This window comes from Podarcis pityusensis, assembly GCF_964106645.2.
Source record: "Podarcis pityusensis genome assembly, chromosome: 7".
Classification (NCBI taxonomy): domain Eukaryota; kingdom Metazoa; phylum Chordata; class Lepidosauria; order Squamata; family Lacertidae; genus Podarcis; species Podarcis pityusensis.
Genome location: NC_138031.1, coordinates 37619621 through 37640952, shown reverse-complemented (window position 1 = coordinate 37640952; position 21332 = coordinate 37619621). Strand labels below are relative to the sequence as shown.

Below are 21332 nucleotides of genomic sequence, written 5' to 3'. Positions count from 1 at the left end.
ACTAGTAAGTCATCTGTGCTTCCTGATGGTGGCTGGCTAATGCTGGTATGTCAGCCATAACTATGTTTGCTATCTGTGTTGGCTACGCATTTGTTTCCAGGCTCATTTAATATCCTGGGTTTGGGCTTTTAAAGTCTTAAACTGCCTGGGTCTAATGCACTTAAGATACCCACAAGGCATCTCTTTCCAAATAGGCATTGCCTTTTGAAATCAATATTTGACAGCTGCTGCTTTTGTATTATTTTCAATCTTGTAACTGAGTATCGCTTTTTAATATTTGATTTAATCACTTTAGTTTCTGTATATTTATTTGCTGCTCTGAATATTTTATAAGAAGTCAGGATAAAAATATGCAGTAAATAAAAAAAACCCCAACTGATATCAATAAGGACAATCATGTCATTTAGCCTAATCCTTGCATTGCAAATCCACATATTTGACCCCTGTTCCAACAAAGCAAAATCCCCCTCCCTCAAAATATTACATTTTTCTTCTAATTGACTAGGCTGCACTGTGTTCTACAAGGTTCAAAGTGTTTTACTGTCTCATTCTAGACACCTCCTCTGTATGCTGTATGCTACAAAGTTTACCCTCTGTGAATCTTGTGTTGCCCATCTATCTTTAATCTGGTCATGTGGTTCCAAGCAAGCGTTATACTTTCTTCTGTTAGATCTTCAAAAGATTCTTCACCTGGAGAAACTAACAGACAATAAAATATGTCAACTAATAATGAATCCCTCCCCCCCCCCAAACGAAATACAGTAGCAGGGAAGAGATATATTACAGATTTCATATAGTGAGCCAACTACAGTTTATTCAGCCTCTTTCACATTCCCTTCTGTCTCCATGTTGCCTCCTAAAGAGCATTTTATGATACCCTACCAGTTTAACCAATGTGGAGTGTGTGGTGTGAGACATGGTTGAAACAATGGAAGGCCACACTGTTAAAGTGCCAGAAGAGCACCAAAGCTTAAAAAGTAGGCTGAAACTTGAGTTATCACATTTAGAAACTCTGGGGTTTTTTCCTTCCAAGGAAGGGCCAATTTATCTCTACATACCCCCTTCCCCCCGAATTGCAACTTCCTAGGCAATAATAACAGCATGCAAAAGCCCCTTTCCCACTCTGACTGCTGGAAGGGATTTTTGCAAACTGATACACCACTATTTTTCAGAGCGTCTGACCTAAATCTTTATATTGAACTTGTTGGACAAAGAAACACAATTAAAGTCAGCTGAATTATCAAATACAGTACACAGACCCTCAGGGCCCCTTCCAACTCTGCAATTCTATCCTTCTAACAGCAATATCTGTAGCCCCACCAAATTTACCTGGTGACTCAGGCATCAAAAAATCGTGACTGGATGCTCGAGGAAAACTTTTGAACTTCGGGATAATCCTCCGAGGATGAGGGATTGTAAATAACTGTTTTGGAGTCTGTCCAAACTCTAGGATTTGTGTCAACAGCGCTACTCGCTCATTTGGGTCCATATTACTTCATGGAAAAAGAGAAGAAAAATGTAGGGATATCAAATTTGGTTATACCACATTAATCCATCTAGAACAGGAAGTATTTATAACTCCAGTTTATATGTTATGACAACGACAGGCATGCATTAACCAGAACTGCTTTTTCCCTTACTTGCGTACGCAAATGGATTTTATATTAACTCCCCAAATATGTCATGCATGTATGCAGTAAGCATTGTTCCTGCTGACATGCACATCAGATTTATGGACCTTACAGAACAAAAATGGAAGCCACAAGACAATTGTTCAAAATAGCTGGCAAAGCTACTTTATCATGAGTACTTTGTAAGGCCTTAGAGAAAGAAATTATGCTTGTAATGAGCTGATAGGGTACAATGTTCCCATTTTAATAAGCATTTTTGCATTACCAGCTTATGTACACTAGCTTCAGTGTGGAGTTCCTGGGTGTTCAAAACAGAGGTTCCTGGGAGGTTAAGAGGGTAAAAGATGAAGGACCCCTGAACAGTTACGTCCAGTCAAAGGTGACTATGGGATGCCTCGCTCATCTCGCTTTTCAGGCCGAGGGAGCCGGCGTTTGTCCACAGACAGCTTTCCGGGCCATGTGGCTAGCATGACTAAACTGCTACTGGCACAGAGGACCGTGATGAGTGCGAGAGCACACGGAAATACTGTTTACCTTCCCACCACAGTGCTCCCTATTTATCTGCTTGTACTGGTATGCTTTTGAACTGCTAGGTTGGCAGAAGCTGGGGCAGAGCAACAGGAGCTCACCCAGTCGTGCGGATTCAAACTGCTGACCTTCTAATCAACAAGCCTAAGAGGCTCAGTGGTTTAGATGAGGGGTAGGCAACCCAAGGCCCGTGGGCCAAATGCGGCCCAATCACCTTCTCAATCCGGCCCACGGACGGTCCGGGAATCAGTGTTTTTACATGAGCAGAATGTGTCCTTTTATTTAAAATGCATCTCTGGGTTATTTGTGGGACATAGGAATTTGTTCATATTCCGCCCCCCCCCCCAATATAGTCAGCCCACCACATGGTCTGAGGGTTGGTGGAGTGGCCCAGGACTGAAAAAGGTTGCTGACTCCTGGTTTAGACCACAACGGCACCCACTCCGGTTGAAACAAATCAGCATCTCCATGCTGAAGACAGTGTGCAAGTGGATACAAGGATGGCAAGGGGTGCGGGCCCAGGGCTCATTTCTGGCTTCATAAGCCGTGGTTTAGCCAGCCAAGAAAGCTGCAGTCCAAGTGATTCCATGTGTTTCTTACTGTAGAAGCAGGAAACTTGCAGCTTTTCAACTTTTCTTTGTAAGTTATGAGAAATTATTTTTCCCTATCTGCAGTGCCTGCAGTTTAGATGCCACCAGCTCTGTGGTAAAGGGCACCTCACCAACTGTTTGCAATTACAAGTGGGACCTGCAACGCAATGTTGTAGTGCAGAGTGCCTCTGTTATGCTAGCCATGCCTTCTTCCATGATATTCCCTTCTAGATTTTGTACACACATACACTCTGACAGTCTCTGACAGTCCATCAGCTTTCTGTGGCCAATGAGCATCCTCACTGGACTATTCGGTGGGGTTTCCCAGGAATTGGTTTGTTTGCTTAACTTCTACAAACCCTGAAGATTTCCCAAGCCTGCTAATACCTTCCTTTTATGCATGGATGGTGCTGTTTTGGCTACTCCCAGAGAAGGTTGCTATTAGCACATATGCCTGACTTTTTAAAGAATCCAGCAACAAACAGCCCCATTCTATCAAGATACATGCAAAAAGCTCACCACAAAGAAAACTGGTACGAAAACATTTTATGTTGGAAGAGAACATAATATTTTTAATTAAAGCTGGAGGTAATCTGCCCACCCAGTCCTTTACTGTTAACTCAGTTACCTGTTCAAGTCTACTCCTCCTTCATAGGTTAATGGATGAAATACTAAAAAGAAGCAGAGAGCAGACACACAAAGTGAAAATGTTTCTGATTACAGGACTGTTGGTTCAACAAAACAATACTACAACACTCTGTCATTCTCACAACCCTGTCACCTTATACACAGTAAATTTCAACTAACTTTATTTTTAAAAAAATTCGCACATCTGACTTTATCATGGCTATAATTTACAGCGTACATAGAAGAATTTCCTAACTGATATGCTCTGCACACCGTGTTCCTTCATGAAAAACCCTGATATTACCACCACAGATTTTAACAGTTTAAAGTATCCATTTGCATTTTCTTTTTATAAAAGTGGGGTAGGGGGGAATCACCATTCTGAGCTGCAATGGCCTCGTTTCCCTTCTGCTTGTAGCCAAACACTAAGTCAATCCATTCATGGAGATGTTCTGACACATACTGGCTTTCTAAAGCGTCTTGGCTCTTCTGGAGAAAATCATCAGCATCTGAAAGAGATGGTGCCAATGTTTCCTTGTTAAGTGAGAATAAAACCCCCACTCCCTCTTCCCTCTCAGCTTTTTTTTTAAAAGAAAGAACTCACTAGAAGCCTTGGGTGATAATACTAATCAGCACTTCAGACATGTTTCGAATAATCATTTTTCAGGATACAACAACTTTTTATTAAACATACCCAGTGGAATCCTTTTGGTGGCCTTGCAGTAACAGAAGGATTTTTAAAAATGTTTTTATTTATTTTCATGGTACAGAAGATAAATTTTGAGAAAACAATTGTTGCAACAGTAAACAACGAATAACTTGTCCTGACAAAATTACAAACTTTTATCATGCCATGTGTTAAAGTTTCATTTGATTGCTCTTTTTGATCCAGTGGATACCTGGAGGGAGGGGATTCCGGCCAATTTGCCCATCGTCTTCCCCCCTCCATGTCACCTTCCACCCTGATGGTTGCAGGTGGGAGAGGGAACTGGCAAAAACTGCCTCTTTTCTGCTGTTACTGAAGTCATCAGCTAGATCAAAAGATCCTTCTGTGAGTGCAAAGGCACAAACCGGATTTCACCCATCGTATTTAAATAATGAAAAGAACTACTCTGGATACATGGGAGAAGGAATGGTACAAATACACCGACTATTTCCCAAGCTCTTGAGATGAATGAAAGCAGATCTCCAAAGCAGATTATTAAGTGCTTCCAAAATTCTATTTACCCGATGCCCAAGGGGGAAGTTCTACATTGTCCACAATCTTTCCTCCTTGCGTCTTCCCCAAGTCCAATTTCAGACTATTCAGTAGGAAACTGGAATCATTTTCATAGAACTCAGGAATCAACTAAAAATAAATAAAAAGTGTGGAACAAGATTGTGTTGTTGTTATTATTATTACTGATGCGGAACTTAAAAACTATAATCAGTGTTTCCAAACTTAGCACACAGGGGGGGAAAAAATCATATTGGATGTGACCACACAACAGACTTCAGTGTTTCAAAAGGTATCTCACAGCTTGACTTACGTTCGCTGCTCTGGGTTTTGATTTGAAAAATGAAACAGAAAACCTACGCATCAAGCAGAACTGGATGACTCAGCTCCCTTGCCAAGTACAGACCACCACTTAAGAGGAAACAAGCATCAGCACTGGCCACTATCCAGAACCTAATTGGGTCCCATTCAGCATAAAGGTCGCCTTATAAACATGGACTGGAACTGCAGATTGTGGGCAAAATATGACAATGCTGCCAAAGACTGCATCCCTGGCAAGTTCTTCCCGTCTTCTCTGCAATATTTAGGAACACTTATTGATGACACATTGCACAAGTTTCCCACTATAGTTCACTGGCCAGTAGGGAAAAGTATAGTTCAATGCCACAATACAGGTATGTACTGCTACAAATTGCAGAGGAAAAATTGATGCCAAGATGCCCTTATATTGCTGCTGGTTTGCACTCCAGGCGTACCTGGTCATAAGCAGACTCCTAACCTAGATCCCGGAAGTGCATTCAGACCTAAAAATAGAATCCAGGTGGCCTGCATGGTTTTGCCAGTGAACCTACTAGAATCTACTAGATTAAAGTCGTCTAGAAGGCTTATCATAAACAGCAGCCTACACATAATATGTCAACAGACACCACTGAGATCATGAAGGTGCTCTGCCAGGTTTCAAGTTTAAGCAGCTGCGTTCTGCCAAATTGGGACACGTGTCCATGTAATTCAGTATTATTGTCTGACTACAGATCAGTCATGAAGAGGTCCCATATAATCTGATCCTTATAACCAGAAATGCTGGGATTCAAGATGGGACCTTGTGCATTCAAAGCATGCGTTCTACCATTGAGCTGTGGCCCCATCCCAATGGTTCTGATAAGGCCCTGAACTGATTTATTGTAAATTGTTTCTGCATTCTGTACTTTTAAAAATGGAATGCTGCAAACTCTCAGTAGGCAAGAGAAGAAGAAGAATTTGGATTTGATATCCCGCCTTTCACTCCCTTTAAGGAGTCTCAAAGCGGCTAACATTCTCCTTTCCCTTCCTCCCCCATAACAAACACTCTGTGAGGTGAGTGGGGCTGAGAGACTTCAGAGAAGTGTGACTGGCCCAAGGTCACCCAGCAGCTGCATGTGGAGGAGCGGAGACGCGAACCCGGTTCCCCAGATTACGAGACTACCGCTCTTAACCACTACACCACACTGGCTCTCAGAGGAAGAATGGAAGCAAGTTAACATAAACGGAAGTATTGGAGGCTCTTTACCTCTTTGAAGTCTGTTGCTCCATCTAAACAGTTCTTCCAGGTTTCTGCAATACTGGATATGAATAGCAGGAGAATAAAACAAAAATAAAGTTTCAGATATGTCTTATTTCAGAGCAAGATTTTGGTAGCAAAATAGGTTATTTATTTATTTTTTGTCCCCTAATCTTTTAGGAGCCATGCAAAAATTTAGTCTACAAAATCAAAACACAAATAAAACAATATATCAAATGCTGTATCAGCACACAAAAAACAACACCGATACATAAAAGGATTACAATAATTCCATTAGGGTAGATCATAACAGAGACTAAAATAAGCTCCTCAACCTTCAAGTAATACTTAGGAACTTTGGAAACAGAAGGCTCCCTTATACAGAGTGAGGCCACTGTCTCATCCAGTTTAGTACTTGTCCACACTGACAGGCTGTGGCTTCCCGGCATATTCAGACAAAGGTCTTTCCCTTTTCTATCTGAAGATGCTGAGGACTGAAACAAGACCTTCTGCATGCAAATGAGGCATTGTTCACCCCTGTGCTATTCTACCCCTCCTGATAGGTACTAAGATACTCAACAAAAACACAGCAATGCCATTAAAATACAAGAAACAAACCTGTTGAACATTCTGTCAGGATGATCGAACTTTCCATTTTGTAAGCAAAGCATGTATTCTGGTGCTGTGGAAGCAAGACAGCTCAGATATCACACCAGATGAGTCAAGCTTGACGACCACAAACTCAGGAGAACCTTGGCAGGTGACTTACCAACTCTGACAAGATAAAACAGAACATAACCTGGTGACGAGTAGTGGCTCCCATACATAAACTTTGGTTCTGGCATTTCCCGATAACGTATCTATCAGCGGAGAAAGAGAGAGGGAGAAAAATTGCTCAGTGACAATTTCCTTTGGTGGTTTGTTAAGAGGCTGGGAATCAGGTCTGGCCCAATACAATTTGGCGCCTGAGGTGAGCCACAAAATGGTGCCGTCCCCAGCCAGGGAAGAAGTATGAGGGGTGTATGTGAAGCTCTACACTGGAAACAGGGGTGGGAGGTGAGGAGGTGGGCAAATCCAGCCTCCAAGGAACATGTTGAAGTTATTGCCACTGAGGGAGCAGCAGTGGATGATGCATCCTTGGAGGCCGGATCTGCTGCCTCTGTGGATCCTGCCACTCTTTGTGCAAATATCAAAGCATGTCAACATTGGGCAAACACTTAATGCTGTTTAGATCCTGCAGTTTGATAGGAACAGGTGGCTTAACTGCTTTGGGTAGGGAAGGGAAGGGTCAGAGCCAAATAATTCTATATACTAAGTTGCAGTTCAATAGGAAATACACTGAACTTTACTGAAACATGAAATATTTCTCATCCATTATAACATAACTGTCCATATTTAGAAATGCACTAGATCAACTGGGTTTTTTAAAAAAAATACGAAGTGTAAAAAATCACAGAAAACAAATACATACCAACAGCCTTTCCAGCCTTTCTTTATTTAGTGCACCTACTGGCTTACTGAGGTCCCGAAAGGTTTCTGGCTTTGTCAAGTCTACAAAAAGAGTTCAAAAGAATTAATCTTCTGCAACAACTAAACAGCAATGGCCAGTGATTTTTTTTCTCCTTTCCAATGCATTTGGAAAAGTACTACCATGGCAAATCTTATCCAACTGCCAACTTTCTCATATTAGCCCTTAATCTTTTAAAATCACAACTGCAAGTTTCATTTTGCAGGAATTGGGACAAATCAAGACACGCATGTGTTCACTAACATTCACTCATTGGTTTGACTATGAACCAAGAATAAGGATCCACTTTTACCACAAAATGGAGTGCAGTGGAATGGGAGCAAAAATATCCCTCTCTCCCGCTTTCTCTGCTTTTGAAGACTCTCCACCCCACCAAGTTGATGGACTCCTGGAATCAGAGCCAGTCTAGAGAGAGGAAAGACTGAAGCAGCAAAGTACCTGAAGATAAAGGGAGGGGGAGGCAGGAGAAAGAGGGCAGATTCCACTTTCATCCACAGCATACTCCATTTAGTGAACAAAGGAGATCCCCACACTTCTGCTTTTTGCTAAGCTTGCGCTCAGTGGTTTGGTTATGCATGCGTACATCTGGGTTTGCCTCAAGTTTACCAAATCAGGAAGGCAGAGAATTAAGATACCCATTTTACTTTTGGAGCCATTTTAGTTCTGAATGGTAGCCTGTCTGTGAAATTGTAAACTCAGTTATGCTTCCTTCAATATCACAAAACAGCATTTATATCAATCAAGTTAATAGTTCTCCAAAATGGTTTGACAGATGTTTTACTCTTCCTGAGGTAAGCAAGTTGAGGCAAAGGCAGATTTAGCTTAACATACATGCTTTGAAAGTTCTAAACACAGGTATCCCCAAACTGTTGATAATGATCTCAAACTCCACTGGATTTTGTGCAAGCCTTGCCGAATGAACAGAGGCTATGCAGCAATGTTTATTGGATTACTCAAATTCTGCTTAGCTCCATGTACTATGATCATTAGCATTTGACCCTCACCTTTTCGCTGATTCCGTTTCAAATTTTCATGACACAACCTGCATATTCCTTATATGAAGTACACTAAACCACTGAATGCCGAGCAACTACTTAACTGAGTGCTATGCACCACTGACACCATGGACAGATGAATGCAATGCAACGAAGAGTCTGGAATAAGAAGCAGCCTCTGGCAACGTAAGAATCAGAATTCACAAGAAGCATGCTCTGCACCATCCCATGACATTCGCTCTTGAAAAAGAAACTAGCAATTCCTTGCTCTTGTTCTTCTACACAGGTTCTTACCCAATTCTGAACTAGAATAATCAGCTATGATCCATGGAAACACGGGATACTGGGAGAGGTCATTGCAGCTCCGATCAGCCAGATTGTTGAGGTGAAGGAGGTACTGGTAGTTGGAAATATGCCCTCGTTGCCATTGTAACATGTAACTCTCTGCCGTGTGCTCTGTAACATGATTCTCTAGACACCAGACAACAGAGAGCAGAGGAGAGATAAATGCCATTTGAAACGACTCTTCTGGAAGCATTGCATACCTAACGGGTGCACTATTAGTTTTCTCTACACTTATCCTTCAAGGCATCTAGGGCTTTCAGTCATCACTCATGAAGCAAGGCAGACCACTGGACTGACAAACTGTTCACTGACCACCAAGATGAGCAGATTAAACAATCTCCCTCAAATTCACTAACAAGTCTTTCCTGGTCTTTCTATAGCATGTGCACCCAGTTATGAAATAAGAAGGATAACGTGGGGGCAGGGAAGAAAGGAATCATGACAGTGAGAACAATATATTGTCGGACAGCGATTCCACTCCCTTAATCTTTTTGGCAAGGGCTTCACAAAGTAGCATTTAATGGGAACTAAAGAAAGCAGACACAGATAGGCTGAGATGGCAATACTTAAGGACAGAAGAGAGAGGGATAAAAGGCTACAACAGGGAACAGAAGCCTGGGGCAGCACTCTTGTAGGAAAATACAGGTTAGGAGTTCTGTATGTAGGAAGATGTTTGTCGGTGATGAGTAAGGGATTTTTTCCACTTTCATACGTTCATGGATAACAATGCATGCCAACTGCAAATAAATATTAGGCAGGCTTCACATCATCAAAGTTTTTAGTTTTGTTTACTAAATACAAGTAATATAAACATTCTAATTTTGATCATTCTCTTAGGTAATATGCACTGGGGGGAAATTGGTTTGCATTGGAATTTTTTCTGATACATACTACCCTAACCTTCATTTGAAAAAATCAAATGCAAAATTCTCTATGAAACTCACATTACTGTTACTCACCCTACAACGTAAGGCAGCATTTGACCAGTTGCAAATGTCCAATTGCTTTCTACTACTTATCCTACACATTACTGCTTTAAGGTGGTGCTCAAAATTTTCCACAAAGATCTCCACAAAGCCAAAAACAACTTCTAATTCAATGTGTTAGCGTTAATTTCATTCCAACTTCACATTCATTCCAAAATAATACACACTTAACTTCCCCTCAAGTTTAAACCTATACCAAAACAAAACAAAACAAACAAACACGAGACAAACTTTATCTCACACACCCCAATTTGCCAAAGAGAGCAGTTATTTATACCTAAATATGTTGCCATGAAGAAATAGGCATTGTCTCTGTCCTGAGTGTTGTAGAACTTCAAATATATGTCCGAACACAGATTGTTCTCAGTGCAAAATACTTCGAGACCCTTTCAAAATTGGAGAGAGACAGAAGTGAAAAAGTTCATCAGGTAGCTTTATAATTCAGGATACTAGCACAGTATAGTTCAGGTGAAGCAAAGCCTCTGGTATTTTTGTTGTTGTCCTCATAATATTAGAATTTGCTTGTCAGAGGAATACAAGCTATTCTCTATACACCAATGAAAGGTACAGCATATAACGTAGTTTTAAACCTACTATGCTTTTACTAGAAGGGCAATTGTTGCTACTTTCAATTTTTTCTGTCAAATTTTCTCTGCTCAACACATTTGTTCACAAGAGCTATCATAGGTTTTATAGAAATATGAAATAGATATGAACGTTGCAACATGATATGACGTGCTTTAATCCATGATAGGACTTGCTATGCCATAAACTACAGAGCAACTGCACTGTAACCAGGTACCTTTATTCCCCAATCATACGGTTGACACAGATAAGCCAACATGAATGTCAAACTGGAGCCACAGTTTGAGGGATGGCGCAAAAAGTGTTCTCTTTGGAATGTCAAGATGCAAGTTTAAACAACGAAGCACATTTGTGTGACCAAGGGACAATAGTAAAATTTACTCTTACCAACGGCAACAGACCGTGCCTTCTTTTATAGATACGTCTGACACTATGTAGCATCACCTGAACCACCGGTTTCTGTAACGAAATGCACAGAACAAAAATATATATAATACTCCCAATTTTCCGCATGCATTGTTTATAGCAGTGGCGGGGCTGCCTTTCCACCACGCAAGCTTCTGGGGGCCACATGCCATTGGTGGGTGGGGCCTGAGGCAAAACTAGGCAGCGCAACAAATGTGAATTTGGGCTTAGTACTGTGTAATCTAGTTCCTTAATTATAGAATCACAGAGCTGGAAGGTACCCTGAGGATCATCTATGTAATGTAAGAATACGCAGCTGTCCCGTATAGGGATTGGACCCAAGACCTTGATGTTATCAGCACCATGCTCTAACCAATTGAGCTAGCCAGTTCAAGCAAGAAAATACTATGTAAGGACTCATTTGAGACAGGCAAAAACACCCAAGGAGGCTGCAAAGCAGAACTGGTAAGGGCTGTGGCCTGGGAAGAAAGGAAGTGGGTGTGGTCTGGGAAGTCCCAGAGGCCTGGCAGAGAGGCCTTGAGGGCTGCTTCTGACCCCTGGGCTTAGGTAAACCTTCTCCATTTTACAGGATTGGGAATTTCCCTCTATATTCCATTGTTATCCAGAGCCGATTTTACATGAAAAAAATAAATAGTTGAATTTAAAAATCAAATCAAAATCAAAGCCTATTAGTTGCAAAGGAGTTGCATTTGTAATTAATTACCTAGGTTACCTATATGCATTCCAAGAAAGGCCAACTTGAAATAGTTTGATGGATAAGCTGTTTGTTGGCTGGGGAAATCAAACTTGTGACTAAGGATTAAGAATCCATTTCCACCATTTTACACGGACTCCAAATCTGACTGTAATAGATGAAACACCCAATGGCATAAGCGAACAGCTCACTACACATACTGATTTGAAAACGAAGAAACAAGACAGCACAGTGTGCCTCATTTATGAGGAATTGTGGTATTTATAGTTTGCTAACAGTCTCAACTTCTTTAACATTCTGGTTGAATCAGTGAACATCAACAACAGACAAAAAGAAAAAAATTCCTTCCTGTAGCACCTTAAAGACCAACTAAGTTAGTTCTTGGTATAAGCTTTCGTGTGCATGCACACTTCTTCAGATACACAGTGTGCATGCACACGAAAGCTTATACCAAGAACTAACTTAGTTGGTCTTTAAGGTGCTACAGGAAGGAATTTTTTTATTTCAACTATGGCAGACCAACACGGCTACCCATCTGTAACAGACAAAAAGTTGAAGGTAATGTTCACTAGATGAAGCATCTGAAAATGTGACATTTCTAAGTGGAACCTGAAATCTATATCCTAACTTCAACTGGTAGTAACCCAACTCAGAGCTCAAACAGAAGCCAGGGGTTTAGGATTCCCCACCTCTACACACTACAAAAATATTCAAAGGGTGGAGGAGAGACAAGAAGGGATGAACTTCAGTAAGCCACCAGTGAGTGGCAGAGCACTATTTGCCTCCATAGTGGAGAACCTTTGAGACTCCAGATGTTGAACTCGCTCCCATCAATGCCAGCCAGCATGGCCAACAATCATGCATGTGAGGCATAGTTCAGCAATATCTGGAGGCTCAGAGGGTCCCCACGCTTGTTCTACCTGAAATATAATGACTGGTATGATTCCCCAACTGGAAATTCAAAATGGGCACAGTGACAGCTTTCATTGGAGAAACTTAGCCCTGGCATGTGAATTTTGAATTATGGAGAAACAGAACTGAGAATTTGGAAACTTCCACAGACTCAAGCTAGAGATCCATCAAGGCTGCCCCTGATGCTCACTTGTGTGGCTCATAGGAAAACCTCACATACCGTATTTTTCGCTCTATAACACGCACCAGACCATAACACGCACGTAGTTTTTAGAGGAGGAAAACAAGAAAAAAAATATTCTAAATGAAACAGTGGGTGTATGATTTTTGTGGTTCATGCTGTGGCCACAGACATGTGATCTGACAGTGAGTTTGGAGTAGCCCAATGCAAAAATCCTGAGGATCCATGTGGATCCATGCTTTGTAACCACGTTTTTGCACCATTGCAGCCCCAGGCAACAGTGGGTGCGTGATTTTTTTGGTACAGACTGTAGCCATGGACATGTAATGTGATCTGATGGTGAATTTGGGGTGACCCAGTGCAAAAATCCTGAGGATCCATGTGGATCCGTGCTTTGTCACCACGTTTTAAATGGGGAGGGAAGGAAAGCAAAAGCCCCCCCCCCCCAAGCCAGACAGGATATACGAAGTATGATTTCTTTTTTATTTACGGTATTTCTTTTTTGGCCACCTCTGTCACTGCAACCTTTGCTCTGTGCTTGCACACTTTTGGGCAATAGGGCATGTAACACACTTTTTTTCATCTGCCAAGATATAGAAAATCAATTTTAATGTCCCTATATAAAATGCCTAGTGAAGCAGAAGGGTATTACATCAGCCACTGTATTAAGGCTAAACGTTTGAAGAACAGCTCTCTATGGGGGGGGGAGACTAAATTCCATTTTCAATCAATTGTTATTGTGGCAGCAATTATCAGTGTATAGCGCACAATGAGGAAAAGAACTTTAAAAAATATATATAAAAAACATTCTCACGTTATACTTCAAAGAAGAGTATTAGGCTTTTAATGAAGGGGAGAGGAGAGATGCTGTAATCCTCCTGGCTCAGGAGATTCTGATTTACCAGCCGCGTGTAGAAAGTATAGATTAAGATATTTGATATACAGCATATAAATCCAGAGATTTCCATGTCTCACTCTGCAATCCAGCCTGCTGTTACTTACGAGCAGGGAAGCAGGGTTTCTCTTCCAAACAAGCATACTGTCTCCCTCCAGCAGTACATTGCTTGGAGAAGCTGTAATTTGGAGGGGGCCTGGGGGCAGGGCTCTCTGCTTTTGGAAAAGAAATGAGAAACCTACCATTGTAAAGCAAAAGTCCCCCCCCCCCCCAAGCCAGCCCTCTCTCTCTCTCTCTCTCTCTCTCCCACCTGCATGCTTTTGCTTTTCGGCTGCCTGCGAGTCCCTAGAGCACGGAGAGGAGGAAGTGGTGGGCTGGAGCCTGCACGCAGTGTGACTAGGAAAGAATTAGAAGGAAGGACTCGATCCTTTCCTTAACCCTCTGCTTGCCAGGAGGACAGGGGATTCCCTGCTCTTTGTTGAGTTTGAGCAAACGCAGCAACAGAAGCGGGTGGGCAGTAAGACCCTGAGGCAGAATGCAGGAAAGCTTCCGCCTTCCCCCTTCCCTCCGCCCGCCCGCCCGATCTTTTTTTTGCTTGATTTTTGCCTATTTTGCCCCTGCGCTCCGGCGAGTCAGCGCCAGGGTCCACACATTCGCTCAATAACACGCACAGACATTTCCCCTTACTCTTTAGGAGAAAAAATCTGCGTGTTATAGAGCGAAATTTACGGTAAGCACTTTGAGACACTTTAGACAGTTATTTGCTCATGGTTCAAAGAACAGCAGGATGGAAATTTTTAGTGCAGGTTACTTACAGGGTAGCCATTAAGAGGCTGGAAATACAAGTTTGCATCAGTGATGCATACAAGTCCTGGATTAGTCACCAACGGAGTGACCATTTCAGCTTTGCATTCCATATGCAACGTTTCAGAAACATTTTGAAATCTAGAAGAGGAACAAACTACAATTATTTTGTTCAATGCAGTCACCTGCTAAAGGTTAGCTGGGTTATTTCACACCTCTTAATGTGTTTTTTAAAAGACAAAGTTCACTTCAATTTTCTAATTTCTATTAACAAATAATAATTCTCTTTACCTCACCTTTATAATCTGCAATAACCTGAAGACTCCTCAGCACATAATGCATTGCAGAATTTATAGAATATTTTTTTCTCCTTTCAGGATAAAACAAAGCAACAAGGATGCCTCACATTTTTCACATTTAGGCATATTTGGACATTTTCTCTGGTCTCAATAATGAATTATTTTACTCCAGCATTCATATGAAATGTGTAGAACTTAAAAAATATTGAAAGAGGGAAGGGGAACAGGGGAACTCCTAGGGCAGGCTTCCTCAAACTCGGCCCTCCAGATGTTTTTGGCCTACAACTCCCATGTTCCCTAGCTAGCAGGACCAGTGGTCAGGGATGATGGGAATTGTAGTCTCAAAACATCTGGAGGGAGAGGTTGAGGAAGCCTGGCCTAGTGTGTAACTGGTTAGGGAAGCATTGAAGGAAGCAGATGACTCCTGCTGCTAGCACACTATTTGCCTTACATCATCCTATGCAGATGGTTTCTAAAAACAGGAAATGAAATTCAAAAGCAAGGAATTTTTATGATGTGAATTATTTATATTAAGAAGCATACCTGTTCTTATCAAATGGTGTCCTGGCCAAACGTGACTGCAATATAGCAGTTATCTAATTTGAAAAAAGGAAACAATACATTACATTTTGGACAAGAACCTAAGACATTAGTTTCCACTAATACAACATCCATAGTATATATTTACCATAGCAGCCTGGTCCCCCAGTTTGTCCAGGTGAGATGCCCTGTACAGCTGTTTAAAAATAAAAGCCAGAAGATTTAAAAAAGAGTTTCTTTAGATCTATCTAATGCACCTGAAGTCCCCAGGGATAGGTCAGGCCTGTAGAAAAGCCTTCTGCGCCAGATTCATTTCCACCTCCAGGCAGGTGTCTGTGGAACAGCTGCCTCCACAACCACAAGAGTCACTATTTAATACCTATATGAATCCTCTGGGAGCGCTCATTATAGGTTTGAGGGCAAGGCAGCATCAGTATGCTTGAGACACTCAGCTTTATTTCTCTTTAACATCTGAATCAGGAGACATTGTCTAGTCCAGAGACGGCCAACTCCTAAGAGACTGCAATCTACTCACAGTTCAGGTCAAAGTTGTTCAGCTTTTTTTAGGGAGGAAAGTCCTGTTTTTTTAGGGGTTCAGGGCAAAGTTGCAGAGCTTTATTAGTGAGAAAGGGGAAAAGTTGCTCACCGAAAGAGCGCTAAGGAAACAATCAGCCTAAGAAAACTCCGTCTTCCGTTCTGGAGATCGTGCAACAATAGAGGACAGGGCATGGTCAGATTCTATTTTACCACCGCTAAGGAAAGGGAGTCAGCGATCTACCGTGATCTACCAAAACCTCCCAGGGATCCAGCAGTAGATCACGATTGACCTGTTGGACACCCCTGGTCTAGTCCATGGGCCAGTGCTTGGACGCATCTTGGATGCAGTGGTGAGATGGACGAGGAAAACAATCTGAGATTGAATCCTGGCAAGAATGAGGTACTGAGGGTGAGTGGTCCCCATTTCCAAGAAATTGGTCAACTGCCTATTCTGGATGGGGACCCACCCTCCTTGGAGGTTTGCAGTCTGGAGATAACTTCTGGATCTAGCTCTGTCACTGGAGGCCTAGGTAGCCTCAGTGGCGAGAAGTGCCACATACCAGCTGAGATTGGCATGGCAGCTACGGCCATTTCCTGGACCAGGAAAGCTTGTAGTTCAAGATTCGGTTATGGACAAGAACAAACTTGTCTGAGGAGGAACTATTTGCACCTGTATGAGCTATCTGCTCAATATTTTTTTACTACAAAGGGGATTTTATGCTCCTTTGTAGGTACCAAAATAATGCACAATTGCCATTTGCCATCATGTCAAACTGCATTCTCACCTGGTGAAGGGTATGCAAAACATCGTCAACTTTCCCAGCAACGTCCAGTTGAAATAGGTATTCAGTTTTACCCTAACAAAGAAAAGTGAACCATTAAAAATTACACTGAAACCCAGGGGTCACACCCACTTACCGGACTTTTTAGGAAAAACAACTACAGCTCAGTGGTCCAGAACATGCTCTTTATGCAAAAGGTCCCAGGAATCTGCAAAGACTCCTGCCTGAAAGGTCAGAGAGATGCTGACACTCCAGATAGAGCAGGGATAACCACCATGGTGCACTCCAGAGGTTGCTGGACTACAATTTCCATCACCCCTGACCACAGGCCATGACAGTGGGAGCAATGGGAGTTTGAGCCCATTATGTGTAGAAGGCACCAGCTTGGCCATCTCTGCATGGACAATACTGAGCTAAATGGACCAATGGTCTGAGTCTGTATATTCTTTTTAGAAAAGCATGCTTGTCCTCCAGCCTGTGAACTTGTTACACTTGCACAGCAGTGATGCTACCAGCTGCATTTGCGAGTTATGGGCTGCTCTCTTCTGAGGATTTTCAGGCTGTTCCTATTAGGATATGAACTACAAAGCAAGAGTTTTCACGAGGTTGCATATGATGTCATACGCATAAATACCCCTTTGCAAGTAACCTGACATGAAGCTGACTATACCATTCAAATGTCAGAGAATGGAAGTTTCCGGATGAGAAGATGTACAAGGGACTCATATATCAGCTTTGTGCACTTCATGCAATAATAGACAGAATGGGGAAGTTACAAATATCACCTTGTGGGTAACCTGAACTGCCCTTACAACTGGTTCTAACATATTTGAAGGTTTTTAAGGAGAGATTGGGTGGGCATCTATCATGGATACTTTAGTTAAGATTCCTGCATTGGAGGAGGTTGGACTAGATGACCCTTGGGTCCCTCCCAACTCTATAATTCTATGATTTCAATTCAGATAAAGCAGGCACCCAAGTCACATGTACATTGACCTTCTATATTTCAGTGTAATATTTTTATTTCCCTGTACAGCAATATAGGATCTATATTAGCTGTTTTACGAGCCCCCTAGTTTCTTCAAACTCTTTCTCATGCTTGCAGTATTTGGTGAACAAAACAAATGCCTTTACAAACACCATTCATCTATTTCCCATGAACTTTTTTTAAATAGGCACCAGCATCTGTATAAATTTCATATTGTAATTATTAATATAGAAAAATTCACAAAGGCAAGTGCCATCTAATGCTACATATTTGCGTTCTCTCTCGCTCAAACACAAGTCTTTGCTTTCTTTTAGTGAACTTCCTCAAATAACTTACTGCTACTGTTCTTTCAGGAACAACAGGCTTTATGACGTTAAGATATTTGCATGCAAGTAGCAGGGTAAATATATACTCACTCTTTCCATTTTAAAGGGTGCAATGACATTTTGCTCTTTCGTAAGAAAAGCCTAAGAAAGAGGATAGTTTATTGAGAGTGCTTTTGGGCAACAGTTTTTTGAATTTTTAAAAAACGATATTTAGAATAAATTCTCGTATTTGTCTTTCTTTGTTGTTCCCCAAATGCTACTGTTTTCTGTCCTTAAATGTTCTTTCATCTTTCTCTTTCATAATGTAAAATTACATCCATGTTTCAACATCTCATCCCTCCCCCCCCCCCACTTACCAAACCCGATTGTTTTATTATGTTTTTATACGTGTTGGAAGCCACCCAGAGTGGCTGGGGCAACCCAGCCAGATGGGCGGGGTATAAATGTATTGTATTGTATTGTATTGTATTGTATTAATTATATTTATTATAATTATTCCTCCTTACATTTTCCCCTTCCTATTACTTGAAATGCACCTCCCATCACCTATCTTCTTAAAGCCATTTCTAAAACCCATCTAATTCAGAAGTTAAAATTGAAATAAATTTAAACAAAACTTTTAAATCATACCTTTCCTTGTCAAGAGACCATCTCAACAGGTGTTAGCCAGTTGGTTATTTTCCTCTTGAAGTCTCATAGCTCAGGGGTGGAGCAACTGCTTTGCATGCAGAAGACTTCCATGTCCACCCCCCACATCCTGCCACTCCTGCTCAATCTCCTCCCACCCACCATTTTTGTTTTTCAGTTATCATAGTATTAGAAGACTTTTAATGGTTACATGAACTGCATTTTTTTTGGATAAGTCATCTTACCTGTAGCTCTAATGTGTGCCCTCCCATTATTCACAACCACAATTTATCTGATATCTCTGTTCAAATATATTTTCTGTCAGGTTTATTCAGCAGCAGAATAAACTCATTTGTATGTCAATGTTACCTAACAGCTAACACCCTATCATTAAAAACATTGCTACGCGTAGGTTTCCCCACAAATTGACATGATGGACTGCGATTGCAATATACGATGTATATGTATTTTTAAAGCCACACAACAAGCAAGTCCCTGGTTAGGCTGATTTTCAACTAAATGAGTTTAAGTGCAACAGAATCCTAAACTAAATGAGTTTAGGATTCTGTTGCACCTAACCCTTTACTAAATTCTGGAGAATGAGGAACTTACCTGATTGGATAAAATAGAAATCTGTCCAGGGAGTGCCCTAAAACACAGATGTGAAAACCAATCACCACACCAATTAAAACCACAAGCTAAAAAGAAAAGGAAAAATTATCGACAAATGCTTTCAAAAAACCACATACCCTGCATAGAAATCATTTGTATCACTATCCTCTGGTGCTTCTATTTTAATGCAGTCTCTCAATGGAATCTATAGGAATTTACATAAATATACATTAAATTATTTTGTTTTGAAACTGAAGCAGACCACAAACCATTGCCATCAGTTACTAACGTACTTACTTTAATAATGGGGTGGCTTATTTCATCAGGTTCAAATATCACTGATTTTGAGCAGATTTTTAATGACCCCCTGATTTTCCTAAGAGTTGAAAAAACATTTAAAAGTTATTGCAGAATTCTAAGCAGATGTAACACCATAACTTCTCCAGTCTTCTCAGTTTTATGGAAGTGCTATTGTACCTTCTTTCTCTGCCATCCTTGTTAAAAATGTAATTAGCTGTATGCTGTTCGAAGTAGTATTCCTCCAGATTAAGGAGTAGCAAGGAAAACCTGCAAACAATAAAAGCAAAATTATTATTATTTGACTATCACAGCACTTTACGCTTTACTAAGTGAGGAACCTGTAACCTTCCAGGTGGTGTTGAACTACAATTTCTAAGATCCCTCGCCAGTGGCTATTTTGCACAGGTTCCCTACCCATTCAGAAAATATTTACTTTGTCCACAGCTTTCATGCAAACGTGAAGAAAAATGTTTTTAGAGAAAGAGCTAATCTATATTTTAATGGCATATCTGTTTCGGATGCATTTGTTAACACACACAGAGTTATCCCTGGGGCAATGGACTCCGTAACTGTGAAGTCCTCTGCTAATGGAGGATGCCAACCTCTGGCTACTCACGAAGACTTGACGAAATACACTTCAGACCCTCCAACCACCATCAGCAGCCTTGCGCTCTCCTGATAGCTTTTCGCCATAATTGCCATCAGCCCCAGCCAGCTACCACATTTCAGAAGGAGCTGGTGGGAGTTACAGTTTTAAACATCTGGAGGGCACCAGGTTGGCAAAGTCTAATCTAGAGAACAGAGCAGCTCCCAAAAAACAGGAGCAGGGCCATCCTTCAGTCACATATATAAGATTAAGCCAGGCAAGTCTGTAAAAAAAGAAAAGCTTGTAGTTAACCACTATCTATGATCTTCATAGGTGGGAAAGTCTATTATCCTGATACCTGTTTTTAAGGACTCTGCATGGGCACAACTCAGCTTGCAAAGTCCAGATACACACAAGGCTTTCGCCTGTATGCACAGCTCCTTCCTTGCTCCTTTGCAGCACACAGCAACCAAACAAGGCAAGTTCCCAGATCACCATAGGTCAGTTTCCTTTTTCATCTGAACTGGGGAAATTTGATTAAGCGGCTTCAGAAAAAGCCAGGATTTTAAACCTCAATTTGCAAAGCTGATTTAAGTTCTGGCTTGTGCCAAAGCTGGTAGCCATTGTTTATTAAGCAGGGATGTGATTGTTTCAACACAGCCACTCTTCACACACATCACAGTCAGCATTCGAATATTTCATGCCACATGAAAGATCAATTTCCAAAGGGATGGCCACTTTATAGCTTGTTGCAGCAAAAACTGCAGTGCAGACATCTCCTTGCCTTCTGACCTCAGTCTGCAATCCCCTCTCCCCACCACACACATAGGCTCAAAACTGGGTGTACAGTAGTACCTTGGTTCTTGAATGCTCCAGAACTCGTACGTTTCGGCTCCTGAACGATCGAAAACTGGGAGTGAGTGTTCTGGTTTTCGAATGTTCTTTTGGAAGCCGAACGTCTGACAGGGCTTCTGCAGCTTCCTACAGCCAATCAGCTTTGGAAGCTGAATGTTTCAGAAATCGAACGGACTTCCAGGACAGATTCCGTTTGATTTCCAAAATACGGCTGTATATACTTATAACTCAGGATAACATTTCATGCATCTGAAAACTCTTGAAAGCTTATGCCATAATAAACTTTAAGATGCCACAAAACTCTTTGTTGTTTAGAGAATATAAGACACTCTCCTGTGTGTAGCAGGGAGGCCAACTATATGTCCTTTTGATCCCTTCCCATTATGGCTGGTAATATCTA

The 21332-nt window shown here is 41.4% G+C and overlaps 1 protein-coding gene across 2 annotated transcripts in view; it reads right to left on the bottom strand.

Annotated features, from left to right (window-relative positions):
* Nucleotides 1-21332, bottom strand: part of NSMAF (neutral sphingomyelinase activation associated factor) — a 38744-nt gene that overhangs the window by 8154 nt on the left and 9258 nt on the right. The window contains exons 2-22 of one of the 2 annotated variants that reach the window (XM_081013341.1): nucleotides 19669-19758; nucleotides 19489-19567; nucleotides 19329-19396; nucleotides 19192-19228; nucleotides 18043-18093; nucleotides 16642-16713; nucleotides 15468-15515; nucleotides 15323-15375; nucleotides 14492-14621; nucleotides 10956-11027; nucleotides 10261-10369; nucleotides 8947-9123; nucleotides 7601-7680; nucleotides 6899-6989; nucleotides 6748-6811; nucleotides 6139-6190; nucleotides 4604-4724; nucleotides 3754-3885; nucleotides 3378-3420; nucleotides 1330-1493; nucleotides 591-699 (exon numbers count right to left, since the gene is read on the bottom strand). In XM_081013341.1, the coding sequence (XP_080869467.1) occupies nucleotides 591-699; nucleotides 1330-1493; nucleotides 3378-3420; nucleotides 3754-3885; nucleotides 4604-4724; nucleotides 6139-6190; nucleotides 6748-6811; nucleotides 6899-6989; nucleotides 7601-7680; nucleotides 8947-9123; nucleotides 10261-10369; nucleotides 10956-11027; nucleotides 14492-14621; nucleotides 15323-15375; nucleotides 15468-15515; nucleotides 16642-16713; nucleotides 18043-18093; nucleotides 19192-19228; nucleotides 19329-19396; nucleotides 19489-19567; nucleotides 19669-19758 (1842 nt within the window). The remainder of the gene's footprint in view (nucleotides 1-590; nucleotides 700-1329; nucleotides 1494-3377; nucleotides 3421-3753; nucleotides 3886-4603; nucleotides 4725-6138; nucleotides 6191-6747; nucleotides 6812-6898; nucleotides 6990-7600; nucleotides 7681-8946; nucleotides 9124-10260; nucleotides 10370-10955; nucleotides 11028-14491; nucleotides 14622-15322; nucleotides 15376-15467; nucleotides 15516-16641; nucleotides 16714-18042; nucleotides 18094-19191; nucleotides 19229-19328; nucleotides 19397-19488; nucleotides 19568-19668; nucleotides 19759-21332) is intronic. The other variant, XM_081013340.1, reaches the window with a different exon arrangement.